At 39.5% G+C, this 17,963-nt stretch overlaps 1 protein-coding gene across 2 annotated transcripts in view; it reads left to right on the top strand.

The window, feature by feature from the left end:
* GABPA (GA binding protein transcription factor alpha subunit) overlaps positions 1-17,963 on the top strand; it is a 45,816-nt gene that overhangs the window by 9,994 nt on the left and 17,859 nt on the right. For both annotated transcript variants that reach the window (XM_019524865.1, XM_019524864.1), the window contains exons 2-4: positions 1,257-1,401; positions 4,706-4,790; positions 17,552-17,797. In XM_019524865.1, the coding sequence (XP_019380410.1) occupies positions 1,257-1,401; positions 4,706-4,790; positions 17,552-17,797 (476 nt within the window). The remainder of the gene's footprint in view (positions 1-1,256; positions 1,402-4,705; positions 4,791-17,551; positions 17,798-17,963) is intronic.

Raw genomic sequence — 17,963 nt, 5'->3', positions numbered from 1 at the left:
AAGAGTTTTCTTTAAAAATAAATAGTTGGCAGGAGCATGCTGAGACGGGTGCATAGAAAACTCCTGGTTACTTTTGGTCCTGTTACACAGAGACATTTAATGAAATAGAGAAAGCATTCTGACTACTTGTCTAATCCAGTACAGGTATTCTTATGTTAAGTAAAATTTTCTCTATTTGGTAACTGGACTGTTAAAATGATTCATGTAGGTATGTTTCTTTCCATTGCACTTAATTTATACAATACTTGTTTACTGAAAGAGCAGCAGTGTTGCAGATACCTGAAGTGCAAAGGAGCAGAAATCCAGTTTATATTGATCATAACATAATTACATAATTGTCATCAGAAAAAATGAAGAGTACTTCATTTTAAAGCATTGAGAGCAGCTTTTTTCCTACTCGTCTCAGCTTGTACATGTGACTTGTCTTGATCTTAAACTTTAAAAAAAAGCTAATTAGGTGTAGCTCTTAAACATTTTAAGAACAGATACTAAAACTATAAATGTACTCTTCCACCTGAAAAGTAGGATACTTACTACATACACACTACTTGCAAGTTACTTAGAGCTAATAGATTTTTGATAACTTAATCTGTACTAAATAATTATCAGAAAGTAGTTTTAATATTTTTAGAAGATCCTATTCCTCCTGTTCATTCATTTTTTTTGCTCAGAATAGGCTAGGATTTCTTTAGAATGATTCTCAAATCTCTTGGAGTTGAATGTAACAGTATTCTTTGTCCAAGATGAGAGTGGCTTTCAGTACAATAAACATTTCAGAAGTTATCATTGGGTTTTGTGTAGGTTAAATTCTTAATCCTTTTCTAACTACCATTTTTATTAGTATTGAAACCAGAGCCAGCCTTAGTGGTGAACCTAGGGTGCTGTGGTCATGCAAACATGTGTGAGCAAACCATGCGCACAGCAACTCTCTTCCCCTGTCCCAGCCAATCCCCGCTTCTTGCAGGAAGAGCAGTAACTAGCCTGCTCCCTGCCTCCATCTGCTGGGAGCAGCAGGGTACTTGCCTGGCGCACCATACTGCTCTGCTTCTCTGCCGAACTGTGCTGTGTGTCCCTGCCTCTGCCACAGCAGTGCTGCTGACGTGGGGGCAGGGGAAGGAGGAGGGGACACCAAAATAAGAGTTCCCCTAGGGCGCTGTTTTCTCTGAGGCCAGCTCTGATTGAAACCCATAGTTACTACATTTTGAAAGCTGTCTTTATGTTCATTTAGCAATTCTTGTATTCTTTTGGTTTTTAAGCATTGTTGAGCAGACATACACCACAGCAGAATTTGTGAGCCAGGCTATTGACATCAATGAACCAATTGGAAATCTTAAGAAGTTGCTGGAACCAAGACTACAGTGTTCCTTGGATGCACATGAAATCTGCCTACAGGATATTCAGGTAAAGCAAAGAGGGGTTGAAAAACTGCATTTGAGAACTCTGCTTTGAGACCATTTCTGTATATTCAATCCCTTCCTTCTGCTCTGATGTTGGCTTGGAGTATAACATGTTTTATTTGGTAGATAGGTTCCAGTTAAGGGTCTAATCTTGCAAATGTCTGGCTCATTGTCAGCTTGATATTGTTTAATACATGTACTCTGATTACTAATTCACTGCAAATAAAACTGGATGACTTTCAGGGTTTCTGTGGGAATTTTCTGAATGATCAAGCTTAGAGGCGGGGGGGAAGAGGCATAGTTCTGAAAATAAGTACGCTACCTTTCATAATATGCTTAAAATCAAATAGCTTGATTGTTTCCTACAATGCCAGTGTTTCTTTGAGATATCATTTTCAGGCTTCCTGAATCCAGAAGTGAGAAGAGTACTTAAAACAGTTTTGTTTTCTGGTATTTCTAGACGTACTTCTAAAAAATAACAATAATTTCATGACATGTTCTTGTGAAGCTGAAAGTATGATGCATAGTCACGGTTCACTGTGTAGGAAGAATGTATATTGGCATACCTATTGGGTTATTCTCTCCCAAATTATTGCTGCATGTGTAAGTGGAGACACTAATACATGCTGTATTGTACTGACTGAAGGATGGGGGTTCCTGGAGCTAAAAGAGGAAATAATGGACTTTGTTTAGGCTGATGTTTATCTTATGTAGTAGATGAGCATGCGATCACTCTGATCCTTCTTTAGGTAGGCCTCTCTTTAAAATATTTTTGAGTTTGCAAAATAATCACAAGTATGTGGTTTTTCAGGAAAAAAAGTGGAGAAACCGAATAACAGAATCTTACATGGGAAAATATGTGATCTTGCTAGCCTAAGTCCTTAAAATTGAATGTGGGTAGCTTAACAAAAGAACACTCACTGGATATATTTAGTTATATTTCTTAAAAAGGTGTGTTACTTAATGACTTTAGCATAATTAAAAGATCAAATATATTTTATAGAAAAAGCATCAAGCTAGTCAGGGCATGATTGGATATTAACATACAAATTAAAATTTGTATCTACCTGAAGTTGTACGTGATGTTATGATGGTGGGGTAGTAACTGTCAGAAGCTAAGCTTTATTTTTGTGTATTTCAGTTGAGTTGTTCCATGGGAATAGTGCTGACATAGGGAGACCATGAGAGAATAATTCCTGTTATAGAGATTTAACTTTGTATTGTTAATTCAGAACTCAGGGAAAATGTGAAACTTTGTTTACTAAAACTGCAAATTACTTTTCCTGCCCCTCCCCTTTTTTATATTCATTTAGATCTGAGTTTTTTAACCTTGTTAGACTTCATTTTTAAGACCACATTCATTATCCTATTTTTTCCCTTTATGGTGATGTGCAAGTGATGAATAGTTAGAAATGGTGAATGTATTGCAAAATGGTTTTTAAAGGTTTACACAAAAATTTCTGTGCGTTTAAAGTCACAACTAAGAAAGCTAAAAGATGCAACATTAACTGATAATATTGCATTTGGAAGTAGCAAAATGAAAATGTTAGTAAACCTAATAAAATTCTCCACTGTGAATAGTATTTTTGTTTTGCTAATTTAACTTTTCCAAGGCAGATGTACCTAAGGGCAGTCATGAAAGTCTATTGTGTAAAAAGAACATTTCTACTCTTGCTGGGCCCCTTTTAGGATTGTGATGAGAAATGGACGCTATCTTCCCTTTTTAGTCTCTTATTTGATACTGTGATGATGAAAGGAGGAGAAAGAGGAGGCGCCCTATAGAGCCAAAAAAATAATTTGGCACTCTTGTAGTAGAAATGGTTTTTTTGTAATGAATATCATCATGATGTTTCCAGAATTGACTACATTTTACCAACATGTAAAATGGAAGTAGGTGATAAAAAAAAATCAATTTTCCTCTTGCTAGAGAGAGAAAGAAGCAGAAAAAGGTATTTTTATTGACATAAAAGGATTAGAATCCAGTGAAAACAGCTCTGAGCTTGTTCCATGTAACAATTACAAGTGACAAATGAGTGATTGGAGCTTTTAACTCTGATCACTGGATCTTCTGGACATCAGGGCTAGATGCAGGTATTAAAAAAACCTGAGGCGCAATCAAATCTGATTTAGGCAGTTTTGTGTAAGCGACATAGTTTAGATCAGTACGAACAGAACACACATTTGCCCTTTGGTGGTGGACAAATCTTAGACCGGGTTCTGCCATTTTTAAACCAGTCTGTGTGCCAAAATTCTTTTACAGATATAGACCAGCTTTGAGTGCCGAGCCACTTTTCTGGTACAGATATAGACTGGTTTCCAATCACTTATACCAATAAAAATGTAATGTCTGTATCTAGCCCAGGTAGTTAGACTCTGATAAAAATGTCCCTTCCTCCATCTGTCACCGCTCTTGTGTTCCATGCAGTGGCTAGAAGGTGGTATGTTGCTTTGAACTCTGTTGCATTAGAAAAAAACAGTTCTATCATACATTTTTTGATATATGGTTATGACACATGCTTTGTTACAAAAAGGTTAATCTATATAAGAGAAGAGTGTTGTAATGTAACAAAGGGTGTTAGTCCTTGTCAGAGATGCATTCAGAGATTAATCAAAGTTGGTGTGGCAAGATGTAAGATTTCCAGGGTTGTATAGCTAAAGAAGCAAAGGTTGTCTAGGCAACTGTCTTTGATCACTGTCCTGGAGTGAACCGTTAAGTAGCTTTGCTAAAGGAATATTGTAAACTTTAAAAAGAAATCACTTTTGTGTGAAAATATTAAATGTATTGTTGCAGTTACCAGTTTGGATCAGAAAGAAGTATTTTACTTTATTTCCTAGCTGTTTGATAACACATTATTTTTCTGTAGTTTCACTATTTCATCTGTGTGCTGAGGTTTATCAAGAGCATTAGGGAGGGAAAACATACTCCAGAACAAAGGCATTAAAAATTGAGAAACATCCAAGTGCAAGGGTATGATTCCTGGAACCTATTGTGGTCTCATTGGACCTCAGGTTGAAAGAGTCACTTTAAGCATTATTCTTCTACATTGAAGCTCTTTTAATTAGTTGAAGTAACATTTTCAGAGGCGAGTGTAGAGGAATAATTTGTGTCTAAATGGTTGTAAGGAGACCTGTTTATTTATCTAGCTAAAGAGTGCATTATTCATGCAATCTTAATTTTTAAAAAGTTGATTTCTTTAGCTGTATTGTGTGAAAGCCTGGCAAATTTGAAGGTATAGCACTTAACATACAAGAAAACTTTCTGAATGTTTTGTGATGCTAATCATTTTTTTTAAAATCTCCTTATTAAGCTGGACCCAGATCGCAGTCTCTTTGACCAAGGAGTGAAAACAGATGGAACAGTGCAGCTTAGTGTACAAGTAATATCCAGGCAAGGTAAACAATTAAATGTTTTATTTGCTGTAGTCTAGAATAAGCTTTATCATAAATACCTTCATGCAAAAATGCTGTTTTTGAATTGTAATATTTAAAATGTAACTGTATGATTCATGCTACTACAGGATGAATTTTGCATTGTACCATGGGTTTATTTGATTGTAATTAAAATGTATTGTGGCCTGAAGCTACCTCAGCCCAAAATGTGTTACTCTCCTCTAGTGAGGGAACCAGTGGTATGGTAATGGAACTCCTCAGTACCCTGCATGTGAGGACTTTCAGTGAGGATAAGCAGTTGCTCACTGGACAAAATACCTGGGAAGATGAAAGATAATTGCCACCAGCTAGTTTAGGCTGTCTCAGTAAAACACATGTCCTGGACTACCTTATAAATACTTAAATTATGGGGGGTGCTGGCACAAGTAAATACGCACAAAAATTCTGGAGCAAAAAGGTTACGGTCATCATCTGTTTGATAGCTCTTAGGATACCATATTGAAATAAGCCATTGTGACAGTTAACAAGTGTCTGCAATCTGATTTATGTACTCTTTTTTTATGACATCAGTCAAGAAGTTCCCCTGTTAACTCTCCATTTGCCACATCCCTAGCAACTGTCATCTCCAGTCACATTTACAGTGCATATAGTTTTAAATGGCTTCAGCTATTGAAGGGGAATCTGACTACTGGCTTTTGGGACAAGTATGGAAAAATATTAGTTTTCGATTATGCTTTTCCACATAAGTAGTTTCTGTTAGAAAAAGGTCTCTACCATCCCTCCCCACAAATGAAGTCTAGCAAAATCTGGGAGTCGCCCAATTGTAGTAGCTTTGCATCCCATGTGTAGTTTAAATTGATGCTATATTATCCTTTGTAAAAAGGATGTTTCAGCAAGGTTCTCATTGTAGAGGTAATGTTGTGAGTCAAGTTTCTACGAGTTAGAGTTGCAAGATTCTATGCATGCAGAGGTAGGTTACTTTCTGGACATAAAGTACTGTAGTGGGATCCCTCCTTAGTGGGACTTACAAGTGATGCAGACATGTCTGAAGGAATTGGGAAGATGGCTGTTAATTCAGGAGGGACCTACATATAAAGTAAACAAATTATATAGATTTTTATTTTAGAATACTTAAAAGTTAATGTACTGTAAGGGTGTTGGTAGCTTGGAGAAGGATTGAATGCTTGTTTAGGGTCACAGGACTGGTAGGCCTCGTGGGCCATCAAATCCAGTTGGTTGCAATTAGAGGTAAGTGTTAACTAGGACAGCTCTGGAGCCTTCGAAGTCACCACTGCAAACACTTTCCCACAGCTATAAAGAACTGTATTCAAAACACTCTGTAAATATTAGAGCTGTGCAAAGCTTTGGGTGCGGATTTGATTTGGAGGAGATTTGGCCGGATTTGGTGGCCAAATCTCCAAATCCAAATCGAATCAAGGGACCAGTAAAAAGGTTCGAATCGATTTGAAGCTCTCCAAATCTTTGGAAGAGATTCAGAGAGCTTTGATTTGGACAGTCCCTGCTGGCTGCAGCAGGGAGCTGGAGCCAGACTTGGAGCTGGTAAGTGGGGGTTGGGGGTATGGACCATGGGAGGACCCCTGCGAGGCCCCATCCCCTGCCTGCTCCCCAGTCCTCTCAAGTGCCCCCCAACTGCTCTCCCAACCTCCCCAGGCTGCCCTACCTGCCCCAGCTCCCAGTGCTTTAAAAAAAAGCCCTGACTCACTGGGCGGGGCGGGGCGCAATCCCTGCTGTCCTGCACTGCCCCACACTGCATGGGGGGCTGTGCCATGATTCCCCACCCCCGGACCCTCCTGCCTTTTGCTCCCCTGGCACCCCTCATGGTTGCGTCGCCTGAGCCAGCTCCAGTCCTTTAAGAAAAAAAAAACTGAGAAAAACCCTGGGACTCACCGCTCGTGCAGCAGCCTCGGGGCTTCTGGAGGCTTGTGCAGAGCCCGCCACACAGCGGGGGGAAATGGGGGTCACCCCCTGCTGGCAGGAACTGGTTAGTCTGGGGGTTTTTCTTGTTTTTGTTTTCTTTAAAGGGCTGGAGCTGAGGCAGCCGAGGCAGCCATGGGGGGACTGGGGAAGCGAGGGGGGTTGGAGGGCTCGTGCAGAACCCCCCCATGCAGTACCCAGTGAGTTGGGGCTTTTTTTTTTCCAAAGTGCCAGGCACTGGGGCAGGTGGGGCAGCCACTGCCAGGCTGGAAGAGTGGGCGGGGGATGGGCCTGGGTGATTTGGAGATTCGGCTACTGCCCCAATTAGAATCAATTTGGGTCAGTGACTCGAATCAACGGATCGAATCACTGTCCCCCAAATCGGCCAAATGCGGATCCAAAGCAAATACTAGCTGTTTCTCACAGGCCTAGTACAAATGTGACACAAAAGCAGAAACAAAGGATGCTGCCAACACCCTGGCACTGCAAGATTTTGTAGCAGTTTGTAAATATATGTTAAGAAGACCCCAGGAAAAGGACCTTGCACTGTGGTAGAGAGAGGGACAAAAACTTCATGGTTCCTGCCAATTTGACCTGTGGGAAAATTCTTTTTAGACCGCAGATTTGGCTATTGATATGACTCTGAACAGAAGTGCAAGACTTTTAAGCCTGGGCTTTCTAAGTAACCTCTGAGTTTTCTAAGTATTGGTATAAGTATTAAGGCACTCAGTCAAAACCCCAAGTATTAGCAGAAGGCAGCATTCCCCAATGAAGAAGGTAGAAAAAAACCCTCAGAAGCCGGTAGCTTTCATGAAATGGGGAAAAAATTCTTCCTAGCCATACCTGGTTAATAGAAAAAGAATTTAGACCTCGGATTATCAAATACCTTCCACTCTACAAGAGCTACCTTCAGCTCAGAGACTGCAGACACCAGATTGCATATCACATATACTGATGGGTGTCCCAGAACTTCCTATTCTGGCATACCATCCCTTTCATAAACTTATCCAAATTCATCTCTAAGAGACAGGTTCTTCATTCTACTGCTTTGCTGGGGAGACCATTCCAAAACTTCGCTTCTCTGACAGCAGTCTTGTAATTTCCAGTCTAAATTTATCCATAGCCAGTTTATAGCCATTTGATCTTAAGCTAGCGATGGCCTTTTTTAGCCAAAAAAGCTTCTCTTTTTCCCTTCCTTAATGTTTCCCCCACAAATTTACTGGTAAAGAGTCCCCCTCAATCTCTGTTGCTAAACTAAGCAAGCTGCTATAACTTTATACATAAGAAAATGTCTCAGTTCCCTTGACCATATTAGTGATCTTCTCTGAACTCATAAAAACATTTTAAGTTTATTGTCTTTGAACACTGGTACCCAGAGCTGCACATAGAATTTTAAATGGAGTCTTAAAAAGTGCCACATACAGCGGTATTAGAGACTATATTGGCACCATTCCATATGGCATGCCAGTCATACAAATAATTTCCCTACACATGCTTCCTCTGTTATACACCCTAAAATTGCATTAGTCTTTTTCATAGTTTCATTGCGTTGGTTCATGTTCATCCTACAATCAACCAATACACCCAGGTTCCACTTCTATTCCTCAGACATCTCCAGCCTGTGCCTCTCCATCTTATAGCTGAAGTCTTTGTTACTTGTCTTTAGATGCACGCCTTTACACTTCATAGTGCTAAACTTTATGCATTTCTTTTGCTCCATTCCACAAGACTAGCTAAATCTTTCTGTATAATAATCTGGCCCTCCTTTGCATATGCAATACACTTATTTTCCTCCCAAGTTAATGTAATTACAAATTTAATGGAGACACTTCTCTCAGCAACCAAGGTTACTGATCATGTTAACCGGGGCCCAAGCCTGACTTTTGAGGATCGCTACTGGTAACAGCTCTCCACTCATGTAACCCCTTTTCAACATAACCCACCATAGACTCCCTTTGAGCAAATTTTTATTCATCTCGTGAATGTAGCATTGATCCCTTCCTTACTAGCTAGACCAATAATTTCCCACAGGGCATGGTATTATTAGATCTAGAAGACTTAGGTTCACTGCATTATCCTTATCCAAGAAATCAGTGGACATAGGTTGATAATAAATTACTCTGATGTGATTATCCTCTGATTAACCCAGGTTGCGTGTTGTTCCATTTTCCGTTGCCTTTCCTGTCTTAAACTATTTTTTACTTCCATGAGTTCTATGACCTTACCAACTGTTGAAGTCAAATTAACAGGCTTGTAATTGTCTGAATCACTCTTTCTTCCTTTTTAAGAAATAGGTACTGCATTTCCTGTGTTCCAGTCATAGCCATTTTTTGAAGATCCAAGCTAGTGGAATTGGTATTTTGTTTGCCAATTCCTTCAGTGTTCTAGAATGGAGATTATTGGGGCCTCCCTGTTTTGTGACAGCAAAAGCTAACATTTATTCTGTATTCATATCCTCAGTGCCACATGGTAGGCCATCAGTATCCTCTTCATCCTCATAAAGACTAAAGCAAAGTATTTGTTAGTTCTTCAGCCATACAAAAGGTTGATCTCTGCCCCACCATCAGCAAATATTGGCCCCACATTTCCTCCCTATATTTTTTCTTTACTTGTGTGACAAAATAAGTTTTTGATTATTTGTTTTCATATCCTTTGCAAAATCAGCTTCAACTAAGCTTTTGGTTATTTGTTGTTCAACATTCTTTGACCACAGACAGACAGATGTTCTTCCATATTGATCAGTTCCATTTTTTCATTGTTTGTAGATTCTGTGCTCATTCTTAACGGCATGTTTAGATTCCTGTTCATCCATGCAAGTCTAGCTCTTCCTTATCAACTGTACTCCAAGCATGGAGAAACAAGTTGATAGTATTTGTACTTTTGCTGTGTGGTAGTTTTATGTCACTCCACATCCAGGTGTCTTAATTTCTGGATCCACTTAGCCTCCTTAATTGCTTTCATTTCTTAAAATCCAAGACTCTTCTTAAACCAGGGCTGTCCAACTTTTGGGTAGTCAGGGGCTACATGCTGTGTTTGCTTCTTGGCTGCCTTCCTGCATGAGCCACAGACCTCCCCAGGTCCTACAGACTGCACTGGCCTTCCCTGGAGGCAAAGGTGGAGCAGAAACTGGAAGCTGGAAGGAGGAGTGGGAGCCTGGAGATTGCAGCAGCAGCAGGAGCAGACATGGTGACCAGGCAAGGGTCTGCAAGCCATGAGTTAAGTTTAGGGGCTGTATGCAGCCTACAGGTTGCCAATTGGACAGCCTTGTTATAGACCAATTCTTATTTCAATTCATGATCACTTGATCCAAGATTATTCTCTGTAGCAAGTTTTTCTGAAAGATCCTCTGTTATGGCCAAAACCAAATCTAAGGCCATGGACAGACATGACGCTTGTAATGCTACAAGTTCCAGAGCACTGGGAAGGCCTACAGTATTGTAGCAATATAAGTGCACATAGACATGCACACCCTCCCAGCTGGAGTGCTGCAAAGTCATGTGAAGATATTCATTGAAGTGCCCTCCAGCCATGGGGACAAGTAGGGGGCTTGCTTGGTCCTGCAGCTTTCTTTTCCCATCAGTGTATTCCCCACTACTGCAATGCTGGCAGGTTGTCAGTAATCAAGTGGCACTGCCTCTGAACTCTCCCAGGCTTGCTCTCAGTGACTGCTCCATTCTTTCTGCCTTCTTTTGGAGGGGTGGAAGCAGAGCACTGTGGGATGTTGGAGAACCGAAAGATCCCTCTGACCTGTTGCAATGGACTGTACAGATCTTACATGTGGTGCTACAAAACATAACACTACAGAGAAGTTCCAGTTTTGCCCAGAAGTGTTTCTGTAGCACTTCCACCATTTTTTTTAGTGTTACAGGAGGTGTGCATGTCTGTGCGCTCAGCTTTTGTAGTACTGCAAAACTGTTTATCGCATTACAAATGCAGTTTCTGTCCATGGTCTCAGGTAGCTTTTCTTTCATTGGCACAGTCACCATTAGATAGAGAACTCTATTAGCCAACTCATGCAGAAATATCTGTGTTCTACTGTAACACATAGTGTCAGTTACCCAGTCTGTATTGGGGTAATTGAAGTCTCCCACAATCAGACAATTTCCACTAAAATTTTTCTAAAATGTTGTGATCACCGTCCATTCCCAAGTGTTTACAATATCTGTTTAAAGAGGGAATTTGTGTATGTGGAGTGAGATATGGAAATGAAATAACTCTCTTCTCATATTGTTTCTCTTTGACTTACTGAGGTTCGTTTTAGATTGCAATTCATGCATTTTACAAAATTAAGCTAGCAATAAATTTCCAGTCTGTGGTGCTAATCTTTGTGATGGATTGGACTCTACTGTTTCTTAAGAGGCAGTCTGTTATGCCAGTTCAACTGTTATATTAAATTTTGATAAGCCATCTGTAAATATAAATGAAGCAATGCCAGCTGCTAAATAATCCAAAGTAGTTCTTCTGTAGTGGTTCATAAAAAAAGTATCTTGTTTCATGTCAGAGCAGATTAGTTAATAATGCAGATGCCAACACACTGCATTTCATAGTTGGGATTTCCAGGTATTGGTTTATATTTGTAGTTAATTTTGGTGATTGTTGTTGTTTTAATTCACTCAACTCTTTCCTTTTACTGTGAAGCACATTGTTGTTCTCTCCTTCTTTTCTTACTTGTCTCCTTTTTGCTGTTTTGGATATTTTGCTGAGGTGGGTATGCTGAGGTTAAAGGAGTACGGGGCACTGTTATTTACACACATTTGCTTCGTTATATATCAGCAATTTTGAGTGTGGTCAGGGTCCATATTTTAGCTCTGTAGAAGGAGTCTGAGGAACTGAGTTACATGATGTGAAAAATTCAGAAACTTAATTTTCAGAGGTCTTTGAAATTAGAGGCCATCAACGATTTCTTCATCTTATTCTGCCATGTTATTCTGCCAGATTTGATCCAGAGATTTGCCCTGCTTCATTGCCCATTACCAGTGTGTTTAGAGAGAGAGAGCCAGGATCACTTAAGTTCTGGCTGCATACACATAGCCTATAAAATAACTTTTCCTGTTTAACTCCAGTTTTTTTAATGTGTATTATGACATGACTTGGTATCAGGTGACTGTTTACATCCATGAAGTATAAACACTAGTATTACAGAATGTGGGTGTTTTAATTCTAGTTCAAACCAGTGATCCGTTTATTTCAGTATTCTGTTTTGGCTAGTATGCCTCCTCCGGTGCTGAAGGTGCAAGACCTCTATAATGGAATGACTGCCATTAGGGCCAAAAAGTTAGTGATTGGTTTATTTCCAGTAGTCTGTCCTATAAATAGTTTTATACTCTTTTATATAACTTTGGATGGTGACAAAAGTAATATATGTGTAAGTGGTGATACTAAATACTTCCCATTTTTAAGATTTGTTTCCAGCTACTAGCAACTTTGTCAGATTTTAAACAATTCGGACAGAAATTTTCCCTGCTGGCTATCTGCCTTTAAGTGAAATCTAAACTGGTCAGTTTTAACCAACAGTGTAGCTGTTTCACAAGAGGAAGTTAGACAAATGATTTTCCCATTTTATAGACATGTCTTGACTTTTACCAGGAGCAACAGTCTCGAATCTTTTGAAGCAGTCTTGAAATACGGCAGTGGAGTCAAACTAGTAGCAAAGATGGGCTTCTTGATGTCCATCTAAATTTAACTAAATTATAAGCCTCTGAAAAAATAACATTTTCTCCATTTGTAAAGGCTTGTTACTACTACTTCTAGTGCTCAGGGAGCCTCAAAGTAGAGAAGGAAACCATCTACTTGGAATACTGAATGATGGAAAGGGATGCAAGTAGGAGATTTGGTTGGTGTTGATGAAAGCAACGAAGTCGGGATCCAAACCTGGGAAGAACAACTGACAGAGAGAAGTGAGGCTGGGCCAATGGACTGATGTGACTATAGCCTTGAACAGTCATTCATTTCTAGCAGTGGAAAGTTCTGAGAAACTTTCTCCACTAGATTTGCTTCCTAGAGAAGGAGCAGTACAGGTGTTCAGCTTGCAACTGTCACCTCTCCACACCTTCCCCAGACCAGGATGATCCCAATCTGGTAAAGGAGTGGAGAACAGCAGCTGCTTCACAACTTGCCATGTGGAGAGTTGAACACCACTGGAAAGCTCCTCACCCATTCCCTTGACTGAGGAACCCCAGTCTAGAGAATGGGCTGGGAGCTGCGGCAGTTGCTTCTGGAGAGCCTCTCCAAGCCTGGTTTTTGGCCCTGCTCCTGCCACCCAGCTGGACCCAGCATAGTGGGACCTGACAGTGGAGCCTGAGGGTTGCTGGAGAGCAGAAGAGTTTTCATGCCTGCTGCAGTCAGCTCTTGGGAGCAGCCAGATGGAGCAATTTGGGGAAGAGGTGGAAAGTAGCAGGTGCTGTTTCCCTTCCCTCCTGGACAGGTCTGGGAGGGAAGGAGAGCAGCAGGGAAAAGCTAGCATGTTTCAAAACCAGGCTGTTGGGCTTCTTACCTTTATTAACACAATGATAAAGCTATTCAAGATTGTGTTCACCCTAAAGCAGCCAAGCAGATGACTAGGGCACAGCAGATGGGATGGGCCCTACCTCCCTGGTCTGTACTGGGACCTCCCAGCTGGGGCCACACAAGCCTTGTGAGCCACAACATGCCCTTTCAACCCCAAATTGTCCTGCATCTCTCCTCCCCTGTTCACTTGCAGCCTTGCCCCCAGCTTTGATGTGACTGCATATCCCACTTGTGTTGTGGATGCCGTAGGTTGGCCACCCCATTCTAAACAAAAGGTACACACACAATCAAAAATCACATATCTTAATGCTCAGTTTTATTAACAGAAAGTTAATTTTAAGGAGGTCACTGCTAATTAAATCTACAGGATTTGTACACTCATAAAATTAGAGGATACAGTTATAGCAAGAGGTAACAAATTTAAAACAAACAAAAGGAGAGCATTTTTTTTAACTTGGCATGTAATTAACGTGTGGAATTCATTGGTACAAAATGGTGTACAGGCTGATAATTTAGCCAGGTTTGAAAAAGTGGGACAAATTTATTCAGGACAGGTTCATCAGTGGGTATTAAACATGATAGTTAAGGGAGTAGCCTGCCAATTAGGACTTCCTAGTCCTCTAAATACTGGATGCTGTAAGGGGCAAAGAGTAGGCAACAGTCAGTCTGGATAGGCCCTGAATGTATTCTCTTCTCTTTAGCTTCTACTCTGTCACTGAGAGGTACAGGAATGATATCAGGATGGACTGAACTAGATGGACCTATGATCTAAGCCAGGATGACACTTCTTATGCTTTTGTGTGCTTAACATTAACATAAGAATTTTTCCTTGCCATTATATGTTTATGTAGTTCTTCCATCAGGATTTGGCTTAGATACTAACTTTCTCTGCCAGATCATGATTCCCTCTTTCAAATTCATGATGGACTTTTTCAGTCCACATATGCCCCTTGGGTCCTCAATAATTAATTGGTAGTAGTAAGGTGCTTAATGGGGGTGGAGTAACAGTAGATTCTTACCAACTTTTTGTACTTTTATGTCCGCAGATCCACTTTTCCTCTTGTTTACAGTTTAATAAATACATTTGAAATCATATGAATGACCAGACCTGCCCCAGTCTGACAGATTTATTATTTATTGCATGTATAGACCACCTTTCCAACAAAGGCTTATGACAGCTTGCAATAAGAAAATAGAGTAACTTATAAAAGACGAGAATAACTATAAGAACAAAACAACTTGAAAGCAACTAGAGATTGTTCCCTTAACAAATAGAGTTGAAATAAGATGAAACATTGAGGCATAGATATAAATGGCTGAAGCTTTGTGTAAGACCAGTTTTTACAATGTAAAGAAAGGGTTCTTTAGTGATATTCACCTGTACAAAAATATAGTATGGGAAATAATTTATGGAACATAATCAAGTGGAAATCAGCAGATTTAAAAATTGTCAGAAATAAAACTGCAAAATTGAGTGATTTCTTAAATGTTAAAGTTGGAGGAAAAAATTTGATTTCAAGAACCTACAGTGTTTCGTATGTAATGTGTGTAAGGAAACATGTTTGCCTATACACATTGGAGTGTTGTCCTCTGTTTTTTTACAAAATGGATGAGGGGAATGATGTGGGAGTAAACACAGATATCCATTGAATTTATTTTAACCTTACATTGCAGAAAGGTAGGTGGCAGGCTGTTACTTCAGAACATAGCTGCTCACAGTCTGGATCCATTTACAGTGGATTAAGCAATATATTCCCAGTTCTTTTGGCATGTAGTTACTTGACAGACTGAATTGTTTCGTGTAGCAAGTGAGCAGTTCCATAGGAGAAAATGTAAACGTACTTGTATGCTTTACTCATTCTTTGAGGATCAAAAGGATGGCCTTATATCCCTGCTGCCTTTTCTAATCTGTCCTGGAACTTAAAACTAGACTGTTAGTTTTTGTTAAAAACTATGCTAGCTTTGAGTGAACATCTTCTGGTTTGTATAAAGTCTTTACTTGCTTTCTTTACTTGCTTTTAATGATATTCTTGACTATTTACTTCATTAGACCCTTTTAAATTTTGGTATTGCATTCATTTTAGTCTCCTTCACTTCCTATTTCTGAACACTGTATTTTTTGATCATCTCCCCTTCAGTGGCCATGGAAATGCCGTGGTAGAAATGCAATCAAAAGACTACATTCTGCTGTTCCATCAGCATAAAATAAAAGTCACTCCGCTGACTTCATAGTTAGGTACTTTCAGGCAGAATTTGGCTCCAAAATATCTGCTTTTCTATAGCACTTTTTATTGAGAGATTGCAGCCTTCATGTAATAATATAAAAAGGAATGTCAGTGTCTGTGTTTTAGTATGTTCCATTTCACAACTTAAAATGATTTAAGATCTGTTTAAATTGATTTATATAAAGGGGAGCAGAAAAGATTTTTTTTAGTTTTAAACAGGGAATTTTGAAAAGTGTTTAATTGGGTATATAGGTATTCAAGCAATTTGTCACTAATTTTGGCAAAGAAGATTGTATTTTTATGATGGAATTATTTATAGTACTTCAGAAAAATGTTGCATTGACAGCCCATGTAACTGGTAAATGGTGGGCAGTATACCTCAACTTGTAAGCCTGCAAGTGAGAGCAGCACCTGAAATGTGGCAAATGATCAAAATGTTGATCAATACCTGGGGGAGGCAGCCCATTTCATCATGATTGTCTGATTGTAGTATTCATTCAGAATAGAGCTGCTAGGATTATCTTTCTGGGTTGTTACAGAGATCACCTCCTTCCAGTGGTGTCCTTTTCTCTACTTCAGGCATAAGTTTCTTCTTACTTTACAACAGCTTCATCAGCTACTTCTGCCATACCTTCAGTTACTTTTAAATCGAATCCTTTCTGAAACAGTGTTACTGAAATAATGTCTTACTACACAGACTTGCACATTCAGTCAACATTTGATCTTCTACATAGAAGAAACTTTACGTAAAGAAGAAACCAAAATTTTCCTTGAATTAAGAAGCCTAGAATTGCACTTGTAATTGATATTTTTCCCTTTGACTACTTTAAATCTAAAACTTTTAGTGATAACTATTAATAATAAATGGCCATAGTGAAACAGGAAACGGTTACCTGCCAGTTTTGTTGTCTCACTTACCAAGTGTTAATAGTTGTTGCTTTTTGCCCCCTTGTGTCTTGATGAGTTTGTGCAGAGGCTGTTAAGATGAATAAAATGCATGTACCCTGTCCAGATACTGTTTCCTCAGGCAGCTGTTCCTATTAAAGTCAAAGGAAGTTCTGCCTAAGCGAGGAGATCAGGATTAAACATGATTAAAGTTTATATTTAATAGTTCTCTTTTACATTTTTTTTCTCCATAAACAAACAAGCTGGCTAGCAAATATCGTTAGGTGTTACTGTCATATGTATTGATAAGTACAGACTGAATCTCATGCTAGGTGTTACGCAAACTTAAGATAGTACCAAAAAAATGTACCTGGGGATTTATCTGTACTCCATAGAATAAGCTCCATGGAGTTACAGGGAGACCTATAAAATAACAGAGAAGTTATATGGATAACATAGTAAGGAGTCACTGGAGATCAGGTGGAGACAGGAATGGGACAATGGAGTGGTATGGGGGTTTGGGATGGAGTCATGAATAAGTCTGCAGGTCTGTTTTAATAAATGTAAATGGGGAAGCTGACATTTAGTGTTACTACAGTAGAAGGGGTGATGTAACAAGACTGCTAATAATATATGTAGCACTTGGGGGTGGTTTACAAACAAGACTCCTAACACTTGCAGAATAAGTAAATGTATGTTATCCTTTGGTCTTGAGAGGAGCTGAGTGACCCAAAGTCACAAACGAATAGCTAGTAAAGCTAGGTTTAGAGTCTGGGCATTCTGGTTTCTAGCTTCCTGCTCTACTAGACAACTTAACAGCCTATGCAATTTTTAGAAGAGCAGTATTGAAAGCATGCATATCAGTTTCAAAAGCATGTTCAGTCTTCAAAAGTAGCCATTTTTAAAGTAATACCTGATGTTTGACCTACTGTGTTTCTTCCATGGGAAAAAGTGCACTATTCTGTTACATGTCCGTACAAAGTTCCCAGTCATTTGCATGTCTGGAGTGAGCTCGCACGTTCTTCCTAACAGTTAAAGAGGAAAGTGAGCCATAAATAAAATAATAGAAGAAGGAAATTGTGATTGCTTATTAAATTGTGTGTGCTATGTGTAAGGTGAATTTGGAGGAGTTTAAATGAAAGCCTTTTATGTGGTTCCTAGTGCTCAAAGGTAATACTTCTTTTCTGCATGTTTGTTTTTCTTTTCATTTAGGAATAGACCCTAAGTTAAACATCCTTGAAATTGTAAAGCCTGTTGAAACTGTGGAGGTAGTGATTGATCCAGATGCCCATCATGCTGAGGCTGAAGCTCATCTTGTTGAGGAGGCCCAAGTGATAACCCTGGATGGGACGAAGCACATCACAACCATTTCAGATGAGACTTCCGAGCAAGTGACACGATGGGCTGCAGCTCTGGAAGGCTACCGAAAAGAGCAAGAGCGCCTTGGAATACCCTATGGTAATGCAGTTAAGAAATGCATGATATTAATAAGGGGTGGAGAGTGATGAATTCAAGTGCTTAGATACTGTCTTGACAATTTGCACTGCTGGTGATGAGTACAGTACAGATACCTTGACATAGCAGGGAGCCAGGGTTTCCAGTAATTCTTCCTTCCCTCTCCCCC

The sequence above is a fragment of the Gavialis gangeticus genome, unplaced genomic scaffold (genome assembly GCF_001723915.1).
Source record: "Gavialis gangeticus isolate Ggan-Ray unplaced genomic scaffold, GavGan_comp1, whole genome shotgun sequence".
Classification (NCBI taxonomy): domain Eukaryota; kingdom Metazoa; phylum Chordata; order Crocodylia; family Gavialidae; genus Gavialis; species Gavialis gangeticus.
This window is presented reverse-complemented; position numbering and strand designations above follow the sequence as displayed.